This window comes from Euprymna scolopes, chromosome 23 (assembly GCF_053919585.1).
Source record: "Euprymna scolopes isolate OS-2025 chromosome 23, ASM5391958v1, whole genome shotgun sequence".
Classification (NCBI taxonomy): domain Eukaryota; kingdom Metazoa; phylum Mollusca; class Cephalopoda; order Sepiida; family Sepiolidae; genus Euprymna; species Euprymna scolopes.
The window spans coordinates 65723393-65747113 of NC_136504.1; the positions used below are offsets into that span (position 1 = coordinate 65723393).

The 23721-nt window shown below is 31.8% G+C and overlaps 1 protein-coding gene across 8 annotated transcripts in view; it reads left to right on the top strand.

Annotated features, from left to right (window-relative positions):
* LOC145245959 (3',5'-cyclic-AMP phosphodiesterase 4C-like) overlaps positions 1-23721 on the top strand; it is a 1213142-nt gene that overhangs the window by 263266 nt on the left and 926155 nt on the right. The window contains exon 1 of one of the 8 annotated variants that reach the window (XM_080107738.1): positions 1866-1930. The exons of the other annotated variants lie outside the window; for them this stretch is intronic. Coding sequence (XP_079963864.1) covers positions 1881-1930 — 50 coding nt within the window. The 5' untranslated portion in view covers positions 1866-1880. Of the gene's footprint in view, positions 1-1865; positions 1931-23721 lie in introns of those variants that run through there. 8 annotated transcript variants of the gene reach the window in all.

Consider the following 23721-nt stretch of genomic DNA (forward strand, 5'->3'; position numbering starts at 1 on the left):
ATTAATGAATAGCTTGAGTGAGTCAAAATTATTCTTTTGCATAACGCTTACTTTACTTTGCTTTTGGTTCTGCACAGTAACATGTTGCCATTGATTTTTATTAACTCATTATCAAATTATTCCAGAACATGTAAATATATACCTATCAACAATAATCATGATTACTTTCCTAATCATATATTTTTCCTTTACCAACTTATAAACTCATTCCTGTACTTCAATGCTGAGGCCGAGAAGTTCTTTATTAAATATACTTCCCTGGGCAACGTCTGGGATACGGGTCCTGTCAATTTACAAATAAATACGCAATGCTCTTCAGAAAACTGGAAATAAATTGATACAGAAAGCCTACATTAAGGAAAAGATATGAATCTGCCTAAATACACAGAATTTACTTCCAAATCTGCTGCAAAGAAAGTAGGATCCCTATACCAGGCTAGAAAACATCTCACACCTGCCAGTATCTTATCTATATATTTATAAAAGTGAGAATGTGTGTATGTGTGTGTGAGGACACTTCTCAACCCATATAATCAACAAATTTTTGATCTACAGACTTGAAATTTGGTATGTAGGATGTTCAGACATGTGGAAAACTTTTTAAGGGGTTTTCATCCGGAAAAAGTGGCTGGTAAGGGGTCAAAATTGTAAAATTTCTGTGTATGAGTCATCGGATTTTTATTTGCTTGTCAGCTGTTTCACGAGGTTTGAAAACACATTTTACAGATCGTGTCAAGCTTGCCTAATGGTTATCGTACTTGACTCACTGTCTTTAGGTTTTGGTTCCGATCTCAGCTCGGGTACATTTTTTTTTTTTTTTCCTTTATTTTTGTAAAAGGAATTTAACGTTACATTTACTACCGGGCATCGCTGGGTACATCTAGTAGCTCTATAAAGTTATCATTCATACATGAAGTGTTGTTACCACATTTGACCTGGTGCACCAACTGATAGTCTCTCTCTCTCTCTCTCTCTCTCTCTCTCTCTCTCTCTCTCTCTCTGTTCGACAAGATGCAAAAAAAAAGAGAGCCTTTAATAGGTTTCACACTGTCTACTGAGCTCTAGCTCCTGGCCCATTGTCACAGTGTTGCATTTCTCTGCTTGTTTTATAAGTACTTTCAGAGAATTTGCTCCAATGAATTTACTGCGCTTGTACTCTAATTGCTTGTACTCTCATTGTTTGTACTCTCCGACGCAGCGAAATTTCATCCATTTAATGTAGTGATACATAGATGCCAGAAAAATTTTCGACACTAATAGCTTCTTTCTTCAGACAGCTTGTTTTGGGATTCTCTCTCTGCCCCCTAACTGTTCCGCTGGCAGAAATTTAAATGTAATCTGAACAAACATCTTGCTACACAACTTCTTACTAAGTATACTCCTATAAATCTCAACATAATAAAATAAAAAATCAGAATAATATTATTCTGTGCTTCCCCCACTTACCTTTGGTATTTATTTTTATTTATTTTTGTTATTTCAATTATTAACTTCCTCCTCTCTGCTCAACAACAACAAAAGAATAGTTACGTATATGAAACACATTTTTTTTTAACTTCTCGCCCATAGATTGCTCACGTTGTCTCGAAATTCTTGGCTGTATATTTAGTTTTAGCCTTGAAGGGGGAAACCCACTTGGAGGAGGAGAGTCCTTAACAACACACGTGTTCCACGACTTTCTCGGTGTTGTTGCCGATTCCGCAACAAAAACGCTATCGACTGACAGCCTCGCACAAGAACCGGCCAGAACATAGTTAACTTCTTCCTTTATTCTTTCTTTTTTCATTCTCCGTTTCTCCCCTCCCCCTTTTTTTGTTAGTGTTTTTCTTTGGGGGATGGGAAGTGAGAGCTTGAATTTTTTTTAGCAACAGCAGACACATATGACTAGGCCTCGATTTACATCGTGTGATGATGAGGTATTTTCACCGAGGTTAGTGAAAAAAAAAAAAAGGATATCTTTCTTTCTTGTTGTATATAAAGTTTTGGTAATTTCATTGTTTCGAGGTTGGGGGTGGTGGTGAAGAAGAGGTGATCTTTATTCCGAATAGAGAGCAACTGCACAGTAGTGTCACTCGTCAAATATTAATAATAAAAAATAAAAAAAAGAAAACTTTTCCACCTACTATCGATCGATTAATCCCCACAACTTCGAATTTAAAATATTTTAGTATTTTTACTGAATTTGAATTGAATTATTATTATTATTTTTTTTTTTTTTTTTTTTTTTTTTTTAACCTTTACTAACACAAACTTAAGTTTTTGGCAAATGTCGGTAGATCATTTCGTTTGTACCTTAAAGAAACTAAGAAATTACCAGATCATTTTTATTTATTTTTTATGTTTTTAAAAATATTGTTCGTATAATTTTGTAGATTAACACCCTTGGCTAAATTACGCGCACACAGACAGACACCTTTAAAAAGGGGGAGGGGTTACCTGTGAAACTGTCGGAAAGAAGAAACAAAACAAGAAAAACAATTTTTAGAATGCGGGATCAGTTTTGTATGTAAATTTAACGTAGAATGATCACCTCTACTCCCATTTTGCCGACCTATTTTAACGTTTTAGAATTGTTAACTATTTTACCACTAACCCTAAGTTCGACTGGCAAGGTTGTAAAACCATACGTAATTTCTTAAAAAGTAGATACTTTCATAACAAAAAAGATAGCTACCCTAAAAACGCTAAAATGGTCCGGAAATAAGGGATCATATTCAAGTTAAATTTATGAAATCGATCCTCCACTTTACATTCTGAAATATTTGTTGCTTTGCTTTTCTTTCCTACAAGTTTTAAGTGTTCACAGGTAATCGCCTAAAAAGGATAAAAATTTATTTTTTAGGGATATGGATGACTTAACTGAGAGCGTTAGTTTCCTTTTTTTTCTTCTTCTTTTCTGTAAACATCCCCATCTCCACTCTGCATTAACAAGCTGTTCTTTAAAAATATTTCTTTATGAAGCAAGACATCAAATTTGTCATTTTTCTTTTCCTTCGATTTGTTCAATTTCTAGATAGTGCAATGTAAAAGGTTAACGTAAATAGTAGATGTATTTCGGGGAATTTTTCATCGCCCTCTAAGATGTTTGTTATATCTTGAGATTATTTAGTACATCGATTCAATGCAAAATACAGTTGAAAAACGTGTATACATACAGACAAATCCGATAAAATCATTTTAATCTTAGATAAGTTCAAAATTTCCCAAGATTAGAGTTTGCAAAGTTATTTAGTAATGACCTCTCCAGGATATACACGGAATTCTTGGAAAATCGCATAATAATGAATGAAATATACCTTCCTCCCATAAGTAATTTAAATGTACTTGAAAAAGAAAACGGGGACACAGTGGGTTGTCGGTTTTTATCGAGTTAGTTGATGATATTGAATTTTCTTGCTTACATGCCGCTATTTCGAATTCGTAGACGAGGGCCGCCATCATTGGACTTTTTCTCTTAAGGGTCATAAAACAACGTTTTAAATTAAATTTAGGTGATGTTAATTAGATATAAATGATTGCACATTGAAAGTAAACACGCAGATTAACCTAGTCGAGCGTAAATAGAAGACACTTCCACTAAAGTCACGTAACCTGGTGATGTCGCTGAATAAAGTTCACGGTTAGGTGATTACGATGATTAATTTAAATGAATACATTTTTTTTTTTTAATAAAACTTTACTAAAATATTTGGTGCTTGTTAAGATAGAATCGACAGATCGATTTTTTAAGTATATTTTACTTAATATTACGTACTTAATTGTCGAAAATAGTAATATATCCAAAAATTACGAAAATTCATCGAGTAGAACAACTAATATTGTGTTTTTAGTATTTAAAAAAAAGTCTATCGCTTATAGACAACAAATATTACCCGCCATGAAAAGTTCGCCCCGAGCTATGTCCCTCTTCAGTGTTGCAACCCGTCCCCCCCCCCATTTCCCGTAAAAATACTTTTAATTATGAATAACTTTCTGTGAAAGTGTACTGGGGGGACCACCCGGAAACTTGTTAATTACGGGGAGGTTGAAAATAAAATGTTTTCCGGAATAAACGCCCTCAACCTCCCATGTTAAGAACGGCATTCGGGATAAACATCCTTTGCAGGTTGGACAACCAAGTGCACTAGTGCACTAGTGCAGTCAGTGGGACCGTCTTCGGGTGGTTCCCCAGTGCACTTTTAGGTGTATCAGAATTTTTGTAGGAATTTTTGACACTCCTAACACGAAACTGCGAATAAAATATAAAAATCTCGTAATTTCTCTTTTAAAAGTGGGTTATTTATTTTCTTTATGGATTATACTTCCAAAATAAACTATTAAAGTTGTTTTAAAAGTAATAGAAATATTTTTTTAAACAGTAATGAATTTTCCGAACTCAATATTTTTCAATTTTTAAACTTTAAAAATCTATCAAAATTTTTCTATTGATTCTATTTTTACGATATTTTCAGGGTCAATGTGAAATTTTATGTTCTTTCCAATAAACCGAATATAATATTTTAGACAAACGTTTTTTTTTAATTCACCCCCCCATTTTCAAGTTTCTATTAAAAAGTAAATAATTTACTCACCGAAAAGTAAATAATTAATTTACTCACAAATTGAAGAGAAAAAGTCAATAATATATTCAAATTTAAAACAAAAAACAAGTAGTGTTTTTTTAGAATATTACCCGTAAAGTTTGAAGTTTAAAACCTTTTTTTTAAACCACGTTATTTGTTTTTTTTCTTTTTTTTTTTTAATGGAACCTTGGTCCTTGCTCCTTTAATTGAAAAAGAAATTAGGCTTGAATTACATTTTTCGAGTAGTTATAAGCTTGGAAAGACAGGGGGCCGAATAATTCACGCCTCCCATTTTGAAATGTTTATTAAAAAGTAAATAATTAATTTATATACCAAATTGAAGAGAAAAGGTCAATAAATAATATATTCAAATTTAAAACAAAAAAAAAAAAGAACTGTTTTTTAGAAATTTACCTGTAAAGTCCGAAGTTTAAAACCTTTAAAAAAAAAAAAAATTAAAAAAAACGTTTTTTTGTTTGTTTTTTTTTTTTATTTTTTTTTTTAATGAAACCTTGGTCTTTGCTCCTTTAATTGAAAAAAATAAATTAGGGCTTGAATTACATTTTTCGAGGAGTTATAAGCTTGGAAAGATGAGGTGGAATTATTCGCTATTTTCACGAAATTTCTGACACACCTAGTGCACTTTCACCTACCTTTCTACTCGATGAATTTTCGTAATTTTTGGATATATTACTATTTTTGTCATAATGACAATTAAGCGCGTTGTTTTACACTAGGTTCCTGTGCAGCGGGAGGCAACTCTCTTTTACTAAGAGACTCAAATTCGTTCGTTTTTTTTTGTTGTTTTTTTTTCATCTCATAATTTAGGACGCTCGATTCAACGATATTTTTATTAAATCCAAATATTTATGAAAGAAAGTTGCGACGAATTTTTTTTTTTTTAATGTGACAAAGTCGATAACATTAATATTACAAAATGTAGTATGTACGCGACCATTAAGGGAAAACCAACGAACTAACGAGATTTTCATGAGATGAAAACATTTAAAAAAGAAACTGCGGCAACTTTTTATTATTATTATTATTATTATTATTATTGTTGTTACGGTAAGGTTTTTTTGAAAAACAAAAAAAGTATTTGCAGTGCACTTATTGCTGAAATAATAACGTTATTATTTAAAAAGCCATTCTTAACATGGGGAGGGGAGGGTGTTTTGTACCTATTCTGTACTTTAACCTTACAATTGAATAAAAAAAAAATATCATAAAACTTTAATTAAACTTGGAAATACGATTTAAAAAATAGCGCGGATCAGTAAGTGCATTAGCGCCAAAAGAATAAAATTCTTTAATAAAACAAGGATGAAACTTTTCATTTAAAAGTTTTAATTTAAAAGTTTTAATTTAAAAGTTTTAAAGCTGCGTTTATAATTCCTCTACAACTGTTGTTGTGTTTTCATTTGTTGTAATGTTAAAAACGAGATGTTGGTGTTATTAATATTATAAGCTTTGTTACAGTAAAAAAAAAAAAAAAAAAAAAAAAAAAAAGTCGCCGTATCCGGGCGTCCTAAATTATGAGATGAAAAATTGTTTTAAAAAATGAACGAATCTTTTAGTAAAAGAGAGTTGTCTCCCTCTGCAGAGTGAACTATTGTAAAACAGTGCCGAATTAAGTACGTAATGTTTTGTTTTTGTTTTTTGCTTAAAACGGCATATTAAAAAAACTCGATTTTCCCGGTGAAAAAAATATTGCGTTTTAATTGCACATATCCAAATGTACAAGAATTCGGGGCGGAGTTGTTTGTACAATCATCACCCCATGCGTAATGTGTATACTGATAAGTTTTTTGAAATTTTTTCACTGGCTTATTATTGATTGGACACTAAATAATTAGATTATGAAAAAAATTTGATTCTTTCGACATTTGAAAGGGGTGCTCACTTTTTAGTTACAACGATCTGGTAAATCGGTCACCCATATTGTAACCAATAAAAACGTGGGAATATCAAAACCATCGAAAGTAAAAATAACGTGAACCTACCGCATTTGTAAGTCAGAAATATTTATTTTTTCGATAAGTTTTCGGTGTCGCTGAAAACGAAAATAACGTTTAAAATTACGGCAAACGAGTAGTTTCCAAGATATGAAGAAATGTTAGTTTTTAAAAAGTGGGGGATCACTTTTCTATAATGATTTAACGTAAAATGAGCACCCACTTTGTGATCACGACTTTTTCCGGGATGGGGGGGGGGGCTTTCTTTCCACACTCGGAAAATCCTTTAAAATTATCACTAACGTTTAAAATTCCATGAAACAAGTAGTTTTCAAGATATGAAGAAATGCATTCACTTTATGGTCACATTTTTTTTTGCGGGGGGGGGGGACTGCCGGCTTGTTTTTCGTTCATTCTGTTTTTGTGGGAGGCGGTGGAGGGGCGGGGAGTGTTGTGGCGGCCGCGGCAATTTCTTTGACAGTTGAATCAGAAGCTAACAATTCTCGTCATAGTCGTCTATGAAATGAGCATTTATTTTTTATTTTTCTTAAAAAAAAAAAATTAACAAAAGCCAACACTACAAAACAAAAAAGAAGGTTGAAAAAAAATTCATCCTGAACAAAGTTGCCGGTTGCGGTTAGCTATGTTTAGGGATTGCCAAAATTCACCACAGAATTACCCCACCCTATATGTAACACGATGTGACTTTATTATAAATTAATATTATCACTATAACTTTTGAATCATTTAAAAGAAGGGCAAAATAAACCAGTAATAATTTTATAAAAAATTTTTTTCATCGAACGAAAATAATGAAATTGCGAGACGAAAATCGTATTTACGTAATTGGCGCTTTAAAATAACGTTCCCATGTAAGTAGACATTCCGAACGTATTTAATACGCGTATTTAATAAATCTATCAAAAATCAACTAATATTCAGATTTTCGTGAAATCTTCGATACTTATCCATTTTAGAATGAAATTACATATAAAATGCAGTTTTCGTAAAATATACGAGGGGAAATATTTTTTAGTGTGTGTTCCCCTCCCCCATTTATTTTTTCGAAATTCGAACAAAATATATTTAAATCTAGCGACATTTCTATTTATTATGAAACATAAGACTTCAAATAAGTAAAACTACTTATTTTTTTTAATTTAAATACACATATTGAACAAAAATTTACCTTGAAGTTGCAATCAAAAAATTGATATAAACTTAATATTATTATATATTTTTTTTAAATAGCGTTTTTTTTTCGAATTAATATATACTATAATCAGTTGAATTGCCAAGAAAAAGAAACTTCGTAAACATTAATTATTTTTAAAAGATTAAAACGATTAAAATTCCATTATTTCAAAATGTTCCGTTATAACATAGATTTTTAATTAATTGTGTTTAATTTTTTTTTTAAATATCACGTTTTAATATAAACATGACTCTTGTCAGCTATTTTATCGCCAGATTAAAACCAATTTGAAAATATTATTGCACAAATATTAAGCATTTTGTAGCCCCCACCCTCATATTTTGTTTGTCCCTTTTTACCGAACAAAATATGGAAGCCCGTAGGAAACCAAATGAACATTCAGTAAAACCGTATTTCATATTTAATATACAAATCTTTATAATATAATTAATCGTTAAACTGTGTAAATCTTAAAACCTAACAAAATTATAACTGCAGTTTGAAGAAGATAAACAAAAGTTTTAAAAAAACATTAAGTCGCTTCTGCTTTTCCATAGTTCGTATAGTTACCACAAATCTTACGGAAACATGCGGTCCATTTTTCACAATCGTTTGGCAGTCCCTAGCTATCTTACTTCCTGTGACTAATTACTTTAGTTACAATCAATATTTACTTTAACTTCTAAGGTTTTATAGTAAATATTTTAAAAACGCAAATCCGTCACAAATGAACTAATTTCTAGTGTTGGGACGATTAATCAGAATCCGGGATCAGAAACATCGGCACTTTCGGGTGTATCGGAATCGGAAAAAAAATTCCAATGTCAAAAACGATTAGTTTAAGTATTTTTTTTTTTTTTTTTTTTAAATAAAATCTTCCACTGCTGGAATAACTAATGTTAAAATAATAAATATTTATTCATTTTAAGCTACCAGTAAAGCTAAAAGCTAAAGATCACCCAACAATTGTGTTTTTCCGCATAAAATTCCCATGTAGCATTGTAGCATGTGTTTTTACAGTAATCGGGAATAAATAGCAACTTTATAGTTAAATATTTAGAGATTTATAAAGAATCGGGAATTTAGTACGGAATTAGTAATTCTATAAGAATTGGGGGGGGGGCATATTGGAATCGTCTCATCACTACTAATTTCCCAATTGTATTTCCTCGAATGTCGCCAATAGTAACGTTTTATGTATTTATTTTACTTAAGGGGATGGGGGTAGGGCGTCAGTACATGAAAAAAAAAAATGAAAGTAAACACTAATAACGATATGTTCTCGGTCGGAGAAAAAAATTCTCCAAATCTGAAGCAATTTTAAATTTTGTTTTCAATCCAAAGTACCCTCCCTCCTTTTTTTTAGGGGGGGAGGGAGGGGGTAGAGGGTCCTGACATAAAAAAAAAAACGACCTAGCGTCAAACGTTACCTTTGTTGGAAAGCAACTACTTTACTTGTTTTACCCTTTTTCTTGTCTTTTTTTCTTTTTTCTTTTTTTTTTTTTACTCTTATTTCTTTCAATTCTTTTATAGGACGGAGGCGCTAAACAGTAAATCCGTTGTTAGCAATTTTTAAAATCTATTTAATAATGTGTTAACATGGTTAAATTCTGTTGCTTATTTTCTAGGGTCAGTATCAATGATACTGAGTATCATGTGTTCGGTTTTTGGTTGGTAAAAGAGAAATTTTCTTAGACTAAAGTCAATTCCCCCCCCCCCCAATCCAGAGTGCCTCTTTTTGTGGACCTAGATTTTCCTCACATTTGAAACCATCCTTGCATCTAACTCTGTCCTCGTGCAGAGGAAAGTAAATCGAGGTATAAGATCGGTTCTTTAATTTATATATTTTATTTCGCCAAAACAGGTTTAGCAAAATAAAATTAGGCACAAGACCAATCAAAAAAGTGAGAAGGTGGGGGGGGTCTATGATCGTCATCGTCACTGTACATTTCAATTTATATGCTAATCCTAGCTAAAGTTCTCAATCACAATAATATCACAAATCAAATCGTTTTTTTTTAATAATAATAATAATAATAATAATATATATATATATATATATATATATATATATATATATATATATATATATATATATATATATATATATATATATATATACCAGCAGTTCAGCCCGGCTTTGCTCGGTCCCTATGTACTGTTCATAACTTCATGTGCATATGTAGATATATATTAAAAAGTTTAAATCATGTCCAGGTAAGCTACATCTAAAATTTCAAGTGTTTAGACCCAAAATTGGCAGAGGAGTATGGTAGAGTCTGCAAAGGTCAACTATTTCAACTTTGACCTCTTGGCAGCCAAAATTTTGCCTAAAAACTGTTTTAAAAGCTTGCTGCATGTCTGAATATCCTATATCTAAAATTTCAAATGTTTAGACCCAAAATTGACTGAATAGTTTACTAGAGACCGCAAAGGTCAATTTTTTTTTAACTTTGACCCCTTGGTAGCCAAAAACCGATTAAAAAGCTTGCCCTATGTCTGAATACACTTTATGTAAAATTTAAAATGTTTAGAGCAAAATTTGTCTGAGTAATTTGGTAGATCACAGAGGTCAAATTTTTTTTTAACTTTGACCCCAATTTTGACCCCTTAACATTTATTGTTTTGGGCTCAAATCAAATTAAAATTTTTGATCCATGTCCAAGTAACCTACATCTAAAATTTGAAGTGTTTAGACCCAAAATTGGCAGATAGTTTTCAAAAGTCAAATCATTGAACTTTGACCCCTTGACAGCCAAATTTCTTACTTAAAACCCGATTACAAAAATTTTCTCAAATCTCAATACCCCTTTGTCAAATCTCGAGTCTGTAAACTGAAAATTGTCAGAGTAGTTTGGTAGGAAAATGTACACACACACACACACAGACAATTTCACTTATATATAGAAAGAGAAAGAGACAGACAGAATTTTATAAAAAATGATTTTATTAAAGATGTTTCCCTCTCCCTTGGAACATTCTGGAAGGTTATAAAACAGCTCGGATAGCACTGCCCAGTAGAGACACTTCAGGCGATTACAACAAACTAATCTACCTGAAGGAGGAAATAATACCGAGGAGAATGTTATCCAAATAACTTACAAATTAGACACAACTTGGCATTTATTTGTTTTGGACCCCCTCCACCACATTAAAAACCGCCATGGTGTCTAACTCTGCCCTCATGACGGGACAAATAAATAAAGACTAAGTTGTGTAATTTGGATTATTTAGACAACTATTCTCATCATAGATGTGATTTTTACAACGATCTAATCGATTTAATCTCTGTCCTTCTTCAGGTGCATCTTATCAAACTCTGAAACTGATACAGAATTTCGAACCTCAACTCGTTATTTAATCTACGGGAGTAGATTGTTCTCGTTCCATCAGCTTTGACTGAACAGAAGTAATGTTTTTTATTCTTAGTGTCGTCTACATTGAGAATTGAACATTTCAAACAATGTCAAATACAACTGATAATCACTCAACAGGTTTGTCCGTTGTGTCACATGTCCATGTGGACAAGGTGCAACTGAAGAAGGTCGAAGGTTACACAAGCCAAATTTTTCTAAGAATAACACTCAAAATGAGAATAGTAGTTTGAATAATACAAAATATCAATCATCTCAAAACATGACTGATATGTGTTTATCATTATTATTATTATTATTATTATTATTAGTAGTAGTAGTAGTAGTAGTAGTAGTAGTAGTAGTAGTGGTAATTTGAGAGTAATTTTGAAACCTTTTAAATTGCTAATGAACAGAAAGTAATTTTAGGTCAGAATTGAAGTTGGTTAGATTGAAGCGGTTAGCTGCCAAATTTAATTAACTAATTTTGTCTGATTTTCCAAGCAGTGACGGGACAAATTATCCGCTGTATTAATTTTTGTTCTGATTTTTTGTGTATGAATAAAACACAAAGTGGTTGGAGTAAAGGAATAAAGAGAGTAGCAAAAGTAGTAGTAACATCGTAAGAGGAGAGTAAAAAAAAAATGACGTAAATATAGAAGAAAGCGAAAACTTGAAAATCACAAAACAACATAAAAGTTATTTGGATTCATCGGACTACTATTCTCATCTTGAGTGTCATTTTCACAACATTAACACAAGATGAGAACAGTAATCTGATGAATCCAAATAATAAGAATGATCAATCCTTATCTAAAAAATTCAGGAGCGTAATATAAAAATTGTAATATAAAAGTTGTAATATAAAAGTTGTAATATAGGTCGAAGGCTAGGAAATGGAGGACAAAAAAATAAAGGTTCATTTGTAGTATAGGGACTGTAAGAATATCTCGCCAACTTCATTTGCTTTGTGATCAACTTTTGGATAAAACACGAGGCTGCTTCCAGTAACAAATGAGAATCCCCTCTTGGTTCTTATTTGTTACTGGGTCGAGTTGGAAGCAGCTTCTTGCTTTATCCAAAATTTTATCAAAAAGCAAATGAAGTTGACAAGATATTCTTACAGTCCCTATACTACAAATGAACCTTTATTTTTTTTTTATTTTCCTCTTCACTCCTTTGTAAACTGAATTGATAACAAGTGCAATAGAAACGGATAAGGCGAAGCTGGTGAGTTACAGACGAAGAAAGTGTTTATGTACTTTCAAGAACACTTAATTATAGATTATTCCAGATATTCCATCTTTTATAGTTTATCATGTTACCAGCACGAGCAGTAAACTCTCCAATCAACTCTTCACCATTTTTTTTCACCTTTTTCTCTGGAACTCATTCAAATCAAATTTGTTCTTTTTTTTATTAATTCACAGAGAGAAAACAGGAGACATAATAAATTTTAAAGGTTGTGGCATTTTCTCACAGTCATAAATTTTATTAAAGCTTTTTCTTTCGCTAAACATAAAATAGTGCTAGCAGATAAACATAAGAGAGAGAATAAAACATGACACATAAAAAAGGGTGAAAATTACAGATGCAATTAATAACAAAAAAAGTATACTTAAAAGTAGTTCCTATAATGCATAATAATAAAAAGTTGCTAGAATGCATGAATTGCCAAGCCAAACAGATTAGAGAATGCAAAGGCTATGTAAAGTAACTACGAAACTATGATTTACTTTTTTCTGAATTTTTTAGATGAGGATTGATAATTTGTATTATTGTGATTATTCAAACTCCTGTTTTCATCTTTAGTGTTATTTGCATGTTTTGGCCGATGTAATCTCCAACCTTCTTCCACACAGACTCGTGACATAACTGATAAAATACTAGATCAAATTCGATTGTAAGTTACACTCTTATAGAGTGAATGACACTCAGTCAAAATACAATTGCAAATTACTTAGGACTTCTTCCTAATGATGGCTGATAGAACGAGAGTATGCTACCCCTGTGGATCAAATAATGGGTTTTACTCGACATTCTATTCAACAGAAAGATTCATATGTTTGACAAGATACACCTGAAGATCAGAGGTTACGTCGGCCAAAACATTGTATGAATAACATTTAAGATGAGACCAGTAATCTGAATGAGCCAAATAATACAATTTTTTTTTTTTTTTTTTTTTTTTGTATCTGTTTCGATTGTTTATGGCATATGTAAACCATTATATATCTGTTTTATCATGAAGAACCCAAGTTTTGGATCATCTGTGAATAGTCATTCGGATGCTGATGTTTAGTTTTAAAGAAAGTTAATTAAAAAAGCAGAGTAAAGGACAGGTTACTTACATGCAGTAGACAGATATATATATATATATATATATATATATATATATATATATATATATATATATATATTACATAGAAAAATGCGAGCATGAAAAATAATGTGGTTAAGATTGAAACATGGAAAAGTAAAAGGACTAGTTATAAAAACTGGAAAAGAAACAGACAGGAGATTCTAGTAAAAAATATAGTTAATTTAGAACTTAAAATATTGCCGCATTAAGAAATTTTTTTTTAAATTCAATTTAACAGTATATAATCAATTCTTAATTAGGGAGGGTGGATTCGGCAACAACCTGAGTTCGGTCATAAGCAATGGAGAAATCGTAACAGAACCTCCCCTCATCATCTGTCTTGTCTGAGTGGGCTAACCATTCCACATTGTGAACATTGAAGTCTCCACAGACGTAAATGTTAGCTGAAAGATAGGCAGACTCTGCTTGGTTGCAGTTAAAATAATCATTCCAAAAGAGGGAAGATATAACATGAGAAATATTTGGAATCAAGTCTCCCCTTACTGTTATTTCAGATCATTTGGAACCATAACAGCAAGTTTTAGTCTCCCATCAATCAATGCCAGAGGTTTTGGGGAAATATATATGGATATATCTATACTGGTAGCCAAATTGAATATTGAAATGCTCAGATCTTTGGTTCTATGGGATGAAACTACATGAAAATTTGCAGGCTTTATAATAATATTTTATGGTTACAATTTTATGACAATTGGTAAAAAAGAACCTATATTTTCAAATCAATAAAATATGCTCAAATTTGCCTACATTTGTGTGTGTGTGTGTGTGTGTGTGTATATACATATATATATATATATATATATATATATATATATATATATAAAGTGAACATGTCTGTATGTCTGTCTGTGTACATTTCCCTACGCAATAACTCTGTCAATTTTTAGTCTAGTGACTCGAAATTTTATATACAGGGTACTGAGATTTGGGAAAATCTATATGATCGGTTTTCGGCCAGAGATTTGGCTGTTAAGGGGTCAAAGTTCAACGATTTGACCTTTGAAAACTCTACCAAACTCCTCCGCCAATTTTGGGTCTAAACACTTGCATTTTGATGTGTGTTGGTGTGTTTTCTAATGCTGTAAAGTTGTAGTGTTGATTTGTGTGTGTGTGTGTGTGTGTGTGTGTGTCTAGTCAGGAGATAACGTTTGTTGTTTTACTGTTTGCTTCTTGTGTCATTGGTTTACAACAACCTGAACTTAGTAAGTTCTCTTCTTGCCGTCCTTTATGCCACAAAATATCTTTATTCACTGAAACTTTTATCATCTCACCGTTTCTGCTTTTCTTCAATACATTTCTCTGCGTTTTCATTCCACCACAATGTCTTGGAGGTCATTAGATCACTCTGTCTCTAAACTCGCTTTTTACATATTCTTCATTCAATTTTCACACTTTTCTTCTGGGAATAAATTTTTACTTTAACTTCAATTTAGTCACAAATAAGTGGTTTACGTTGACACAATTTTTTTGATCAGGTCTTACCTTTACATCACAAGCTTTCTATCCTTTTTCTTACCAACATCTGTTGATCCATTCGAGTTTTTGCAATATAACAAGATGGCTTTCCCTTCTTTGAAAAACAATATGTGCAACCAACATGTTGATCACAAGACCAAATTCTAGGATTCTTTCTCCTTCTATATTCTTATCATTATATACATTCATTTCATTCCTGAAAATCGCCAGAGGTTTTTTTTCCATTGAAATCTCTTGCCACATCAAGCATTTCCTTTTTACCAATCTGACTAATTACTGTTATAAGCATGTCATAAAATTTGTCTTTTCTATGTTCACTGAAACCACAATAATGATAAGAAAATTAAGAAGAAGAATAATAACAATAATAACAATAATAACAACAACAACAATAATAACTAGCAGAACCCATGGAAATTCCACGGTAGTTGAAAATTTTTAAAACTCACATCAGTAAGATACTTCTTATCATATAATCTAACAATTACAATAAGGTTGAAACTTATACCATTAATGATTTTACTAACTCATGAAGCTCTGGATCTTGCATCAACTTGTTGAACTGTTCTGACCTTATCCTGATCTCGCAGCATTATGATCATGTAGCAGTGTGGTACCCCCCCCTCTTTTTTTGAGATTCAATCACATAAACATTTGCAAATAGAATTCCCAATACTTGTCTGTCTTAAATGTCTTTCAAAAGTTCAACTATATGTGCATGATACACATGTGATATTAAGTCAGGTCGTCTTTTTATATAGGTTTTGATAGCTCCAAGTTGTTTACTATTTCAGGATATCTTGGATTACGTGTTTATGTAAGGAATAGGTCTGTTTTACATAATTACAGAAAACTGCTTTGTACTAATTGCTTTGTAATAATTTCAACATGACATATAAGTAGGTAATAATGTTTTCACCTGAAATACATAGGTTTAAAAGATTCCTAATTAACAAAAGCAACTTATGATTTTACATATTTTTACATGCCACTTAAGTAGGTATAATGTTTGCACCTGAAATGCGTGGGAATTTGTACCAATTTCACCATAACATGTAAGTAGGTAATAATGGTAATAAAATATTTTTGAGAGTAAATGGTTTAAATGATTTTTAACTGATAAAGAGCGACTATAAAGGGAGGTAATCTGTTTCTCATTAATTAATGTTTGTGATGATGATGGTTTTTTTTTTGTGACTCCGGATGGACGTCGACTAAGTAAATTAATATTTAGAATAGCAATAATAATAATAATAATAATAATAATAGTAATAATAATGGTAACAACAACAACGACAATAATAATAAAAACATAAGAGCAATGAATCTGATAGAAATAGTAATAATCCAAATAGAAATAAGAAAAACAAAATTGAAGAAAAACACTGCCTAGCAAGTTACTAAGCTACAATACATATTAATGAAAACCGGAATAATAAAAATTATATAGGAGAAATCACACTAGATTTTTTAAAAATATATATTATGATTACAAAGATATATTTAATTAAAAAAAAAACATAAACATGATATATCGTTATTGAGCTGGGAACTTATGCAAAGTGGTGAGTTGCCAATAGTTAAATGGATCATTTTAAGATGGGCTAAGACATGCAGATATTTAGATGATTCATGTAATTTATGTTAAATAAGAAACTAGAAATTTTTATGTTGAAAAATAAATCAATTGATTTAAAGAAGGAATAGCTAATGAGTGTTTTAATAAAATATTGTTTGGGAGTATGAATGGGCACAGCTTAAGTATAAAAATATTTTTAGAATGTAAATCTATGGATTTAGCCTTGGAAATGAAAATTGACATGCTTTTGTGTAGCTTACTTTTTCCAAGCATATTTTTATACTATTAATGTATTTAACACTGAAGTTAATTTTGAAATAAAAAATATATATGTAATATATTATTTTTTTAATATAAGTACAAACATTTCTGTGCTTGTATTTACCTGATATTGCCCCGCTGGATAAGATAAAGATAAATAATTCAAAATATAGTCCCTGTAAGGAATTATTTTCTAAATTTGTAAAAATTCGTTTTAGTTTTCCCTTATGTTTTCAGTAAACATGCTAGTCTTATAAAAATACATAATAAATTTATATGCATTTAATAAAATTCTATGTAGGTGAAAAAAAATGGATGAAATGTTACCCATTTTATATTTATAGATTTTGCTTTTTCATTTATGATACACGGCAGCACTCCTTCCCATAAATCTTATCTATGGAATGGTTAATACTGGGTGGAACGATAAAAGTGTCGCCTAAAAGAAAACAATGCTGCAGCTTTATTTTAAGACTTTTATTGAAAAAATCAATTCAGGTAACTTGATTATGTAGTAGAGCTGATATCTATTCAATGTAGCCGCCTTCAGCCTCAATCACCGCTTTGATACGGATCCAGAACTGGAAGCATGCCTTTTTCACATATGCTGGCAGGAGCTCAGCGAATACTTTGCAGATGGCAGCGATTAGGCTGTCTTTGGTGATGTGGGAGGTCATGTTGGTAATGTTCTTGACGAATGACCAAACGAAGTAGTCCAGTGGGTTCAGGTCGGGGAGGAGGGGGACAGTGGGAGAAGGGTACAAAGTCATAGCACTCCTTCTGAAGCCAAGCCTGGGTCTCTTTAGACTTGTGGGCTAGCAACGAGTCCTGTTGTCACACTCAGGTTCTGCCAGTGGTCACCTGATAGCACCAGGGTATCACCATGCTTTTCAGCACATTCAGGTACACTTTCATGTTGGTTTTCAAGCTGATTTCGAAGATGTGGGGTTGCATAATGTGGTCCTCACTTGAAACCGCACCAAACACCATAACTGTGGCCAGAAACTTTGTTTTCATCACCCTGAAAACGTCCCTATTATTCATGGCAATCCTGTGATACATTTTGATGGTGCTGGCAATGGTCCTGTTTTCATAACTTGGATTGGTAGAGAGCATGAGTTGTATTGCGGCACATCTCTGATCTCACTCATTGAACATTGTGTCACTTTCAGTCATGATAGAAGGCTCCTATCTTGGGATTTGTGTACAACCGGCTAATAAGTAGATGGTCTGCTACAAAATATGAAAATTGATTTTCATCAAACGGAAATGGAATCATGTTTTTTCTGTGGTGACAATTTTATCGTTCTACCCTGTAAACTTCACAATCCTTTAACCATAAACAAAGCGACTGTTGGATATCAATGACTGAAACTTTGTGGACAGGTCTGGCATAGACTGAAGTTTATTTGTATTAAATTTGGTTGGATTGCAGAAAGGATCGTGAATTTTATTAACGATTTGATGGGTGGCATTTTAAGGTTAACTTTGTAGTAAGTTGGTTTCTATCATGTGAATAATCATAGAAATTAAGATCCGTCTTTGCATTCTTGTCTTTCGTTGGTAACAAGTTCGTGTAAACCAATGTGCCAATGTGAGACTGATCGCTGCTCAAGGGCAAAACAGCTGAGACGTGATGTTGGTGATAACATTGGAAATGGGGACCAACTGACTGACTAAATATTTGGATTAACACAGCTTTTTTACATTAAAAAACTAATTACATTCTTTGAATTGTCTATAAAAACCGATGCAAAGTAACACACCTATAATTATAATTGAATTTGTCTACATTTTCAAGTAACACTTCATGTTTCTTTTATATCTTATATATATATATATATATATATATAAGAAGAATACCTGTTCCCCAATGGGTAAAATGAACTCCCTAATAGAACAGTTTTGTGCCATTTCTATATCCTTTATGACAATTAAAATCAAGATATAATATTACTTAACCTTAAGGCCAGAATCTTTATTTCAATCTAGTTCAAAATTCATTAAAATATTTTGATTCTAGAAAATGTGTAAAATTAAAATTTTAAATGTTTTAAAACTTAAGGAGTCTTAAGGAGAAACGAAAATTCATGGAATCTTTTTTAATTGGTGTCGAATGACTATAGATCAAATTTAATGCAAATCCGATATATTTGAATTTTCTTAAATGGGAGATTGTGCCCATGTTATGTCCCCCTAAAATTTGAATATTTTAAAATATTTAAATAAAAAAAACTAAAATTTGAAATTTATTCATTTATTTAATTTAATTTATTAATTGACGTCCAATATCTACTGTTAACACTTCACAAAAATCTGAATTTTCATTGAGGACTTCCACCCTCTTTTTTCTCTCCTTATTAAACTAAATATAGCCCATGTTACGACCTCATTACACCTAAACGTAGATTCCATGAGCAAAGCTTATTTCTTAGAACTGCACGCCTATGGAATTGCCTTCCGTTTTCCTGCTTTCCAGCTGACTACAATATGGTTGTGTTCAAGTCTAACGTAAACAAGTTTTTGATGAGCCATTCCATATAAGTTAACAAATTTACCGAATTTTCATTACTAACGATTACTATATTGTCCAATTTCTACTGTACACTCTTTAAACCCTTATCCTCGAATGGCCTCTTGGCCTTTATAAGTGGTGATGCCTATGTATATATATATATATATATATATATATATATATATATATATATATACTAGTAAAAGTACCCGTCGTTGACTGGGCTCAAAAACAGCCTACAGAAAATGGACTCTGATTTATGAAAGTATCATAGAATATGAAAAGGAAGGGTTGTAAAGAGATAGCTTCAAATTTGGGGGTAGTAAAACCAAAGAAAAATATGATGAAAGTAAAAATAAAATAGATAAACACAATAATTTATTATATCATACCTGTTCACACTGAAACACTTATCACAATATTCTGTGAATATATTAAAAAACCTTGTTAAACTTTGTGACATATTTCCATTCTATGGAGGTCAGGCGCGAACGAACACCCCATAATTTTATTATACCATATTTCTTCAAGCTGAAACATAATTATCAAAGTATACTTACGCAGATAGATATGAAAAGTCTTTATTAAAGTTTGTGCCTATTTCCATTCTATAGAGGCCAGGCACGAACGCAGACCCAACAATTTTATTATACCATCCCTATTTAAGTTAAAACATACTTATCAAAGTATTATGTACATCTATATCAAAAACACTTGTAAACGTTTTTTTTTTTTTTTTTAATTTTTTATTTCCATATTTTGTGGACCAGGTGCGTATGCAGACCCCACAATTTTAATGAATCATCATTATGCCAGATCAAACATACCCATTCCTGTGTCTCGATACATCTTCTCTCATTATATGTGATCAGTTTTCTATAATAGTCAATCATATAGGAGCCTATTCGTGAGCAGACACACACACAGATATTCAGCCTTATATTATATATATATATATATATATATATATATATATATATATATATATATATATATATATATATATATATATATATATATAGTGAATATTTTCTCTATACGTGTGTATATATATATCTTCCATTTTGGGCCGTCCTTAATATTCTTAATATGACCAGACACAAACACAGACGTTCAGCTTTATATTATAGCTATATATATATATTAGAAATAAATTTAGATATACTTATAAATACATGGATAGTAGTAATCACTTTATTGGCTTGAAAAACTCGTTGGTATTTATTCTCGTTTTTTTTTGTTTTTGTTTTTTTTAGTGTTGTTTTGTATTTAGTGTTCGGCAGGGTAAATGCCTTCAATCACCCTGCCATCGATTATACTTCCCAGAAAGACTTCTACACCTTTATACACCAGCACTTGGTATTCTCAAATGATCACTCATCTAAGAATTGACAAGGATTCAACGTCACTTTGTTAATCTGACAGAAACCAGTATAACGCGATTTAGCAGTAATTTGATGAGTGGCATATACTGAATCCAAAAGTGCTATAAACCATAAGTAGAGCAAAAATTATTGTACTTGGCAATGGAAAATAAAGCTGGATCAGAGTGCAAGTAGCACGCTGACTCCCACAGACCAGCAAACAGGATCTACACTAAGTCTAAGGCTGACTAGTCTTTAACTGACTTGAACTTCAACAGACAAATAAACCAAGGATTTCAATTAATGGGATCTTCAACAAATATGATTTTTTAGCAAACATTGGTTGTCAAACTGGGAAGCAAGCTTACAATGAATACCAATATGAACTGAACTGAAGGCTAGTCATTGAATAGGTGAAATATACCTGATTATATCAAACAGGAAATTTGATTGGTCAACAAAGCGAATCATTTGCATGATTGGCTTGCTTCATTGTCCTGTACAACTCTTTATTTGGAATAGCCATTGACCCCTTTTCCACGGTGGACACCTTACTGCAATGCAATGCTTCGATTGGCATGTTATCACCAGAGGTAGTGAACAATTCATTTCTTCTATCCACTCACATTATCATGTCCAGATTTTGACCTGATGGCCTTATCAGACCCAAATTGCTTTCTATACTAAACTAGAAAGTTTTGCTTGAATCTAAATAGGTTATCGTTTATATACATAATGCTGACCTGTCAAATCCAGTGATCTGGTTTTCACAAGTATTCTGTTTCTTTTCATCATCTTTTCTTGTAATATTTTGTGTGTATTCTTGTGTTTCCTTTCTCTGCCAAAATCATTTTTCTTTACTTAACTACTTATTATTACTGTTATCATCATTATCGTATTTTTTCTTTTTTGAATAACAGAATTTGGCAGATAAGAAGGGAAGAGAAAATCTTTCTGGCAATACGTCACTTTCCCAGCAGACAATAGTGGGGAAATAAGAAAAAGAGAAATGATGTTATAGTGAGAGTGAATGAAAAGAAAAGAGATGATGGGAAAAAAAGATGATCTAGAGAAAGAGAGAGAGAGAGAAAGAGAGATAGAGAGAGAGAGAGAGAGAGAGAGAGAGAGAGAGAGAGAGAGAGAGAGAGAGAGAGAGAGAGAGAGAGAGAACTGTGTCAGTATTTTGGGTGTACATTTTCGATAAAAACCCAAATTAGAAAAAACATCTCCAATAACTTTCTCCAAAATTAGCAAGAACTTGTAGAACAGGGTGACCCATCCAAAAAGGCCACCCATGGAATAGGCAATAAAATTCGCCATCCTTTCTGCATTGAAACTAAATTTGCTCCAAATTAACTTCAGTCTATGTCTGACTTGTTCATCAAGTTTCAGCTATAAATTTCCAATAGTTTTTGTTTTATCCAAATTAACTGATAAACACCAACTGAGAACCGTTTTCTCTCTAAAATAATTTTTTCTTGTTTGTTTTTCTTCTGATTCCTACCATGTTTTTTCTGGATGTTCAAGCGTAATCGCTTAAAACAGTACTTTTTTTTTAAAGGATGATTTTACAGAGGTTCTTAATCTATAACTTTACTCATCATCTTTACCACTTATCTTTTCCTTCATATTCCACGATTTTCACAAAACACTAAAGTTCCAGTTTACCAACCCGATCCAAATCTTTTGTCATTCTTCATTTGGTTCTTTTGTACAAGAACATTGCGATTAATGAAAAATAAGGTTTGTGAAAACAAATAACCCAATCAGTCATGGGTAGTGTGTGTACATTACCATGACCTTCTGTTGGTTCTGACTAAAGATACTTTGGATCCGAGTTCCTACTTAGTTCTCTCCTCACAAGGGCAAAATTAAACTAAAGATCAGTTTTTAATGTGGGGAAAACCCAACCCCTCAGAACAGAGGATAATTTAAATTGGGAGAAAAATTACAATTGCATCATTCGAGAACGATTTCTCCTTTCACTGACCGAGGACAGAAAAGCTGAAATGTAGTATCAAAGCAGATATTACACTTTGGTCGTGGTCAATTATAGAAAATTTAAAATAAACACCACTGTGGAACGTATCACCAGAAAATGGTGGACAGCTATCTGTGTGAGTTTATATGTAAGCAGAAATATAATAGAAACAACCTTTTTTTATGCAAATAGTCAAAGATATGAATTGATTCCATCTTTTTTTGCAAGTAATAAAACATTATTTTTTGGTAAGAATATGTAGTAGTGCGCTTCTTCTACAAAACATCCTGATAATCTAAATATTCATTGCTTTGATTTTTTTTTTTTTATATATATAAAACTTTAACATTCGAGAACAGATCCGATCTTCAATTATGCAGACACTAGAATATCGGTTACATTTGTTGAAAGTACGATAACTCTTATCATGGACCCTTTTATGATTACCTCCCTTTTACGTTGTAATCCCATAATCCCTTTTTTTCACTCCCCACTTCCTCTTCCTGTCTTAAATAAAAAAAATATATACTTCTCTTTATATCCGTCACACACGTGTTCGTGTTCGCTTTCAAATCTTTGTTCAAGTTCCTTTTCTATTTTCACTGAAATGCAACTCGCAACAATATTCTTAAGCTATTCTGGAGACATAGTAATAGCATAGAAGTTCAAATTGAGTTTTAAAAAAAAAACAGCTGACAATATACCTTCTATTCTTGTGTCAAAACAGATTTGGTTTACTTTTATGAAGAACTCCACATGTTATTCTGTTCTTGGCTGAGTAAATAAAAAAAAAATTTTTTTTTTTTGTTTTGTTTAACTGCGAAACCTCATCTTGTTAATTTTGTAGAGTAATGGTGTTTGTTGAGCATGTTGAGACTGACTGGAATGAGAAAAGGGTTGCGGGAGTCTGAAAGAAAACATCAATGTCTTCTCTGCAATAATATAAATATGTCTTTTATTCAACTGGAACAAAAATACAAGAACGTTTACACCTAAGTTTAAGTTAGCAGGCATCATAGTAGAAATGTAGTATAATTCCAGTCAGTCCTGAGGTTAGTCCCACTCCTCATCACTATGATGATGACAAGGCGACAGGA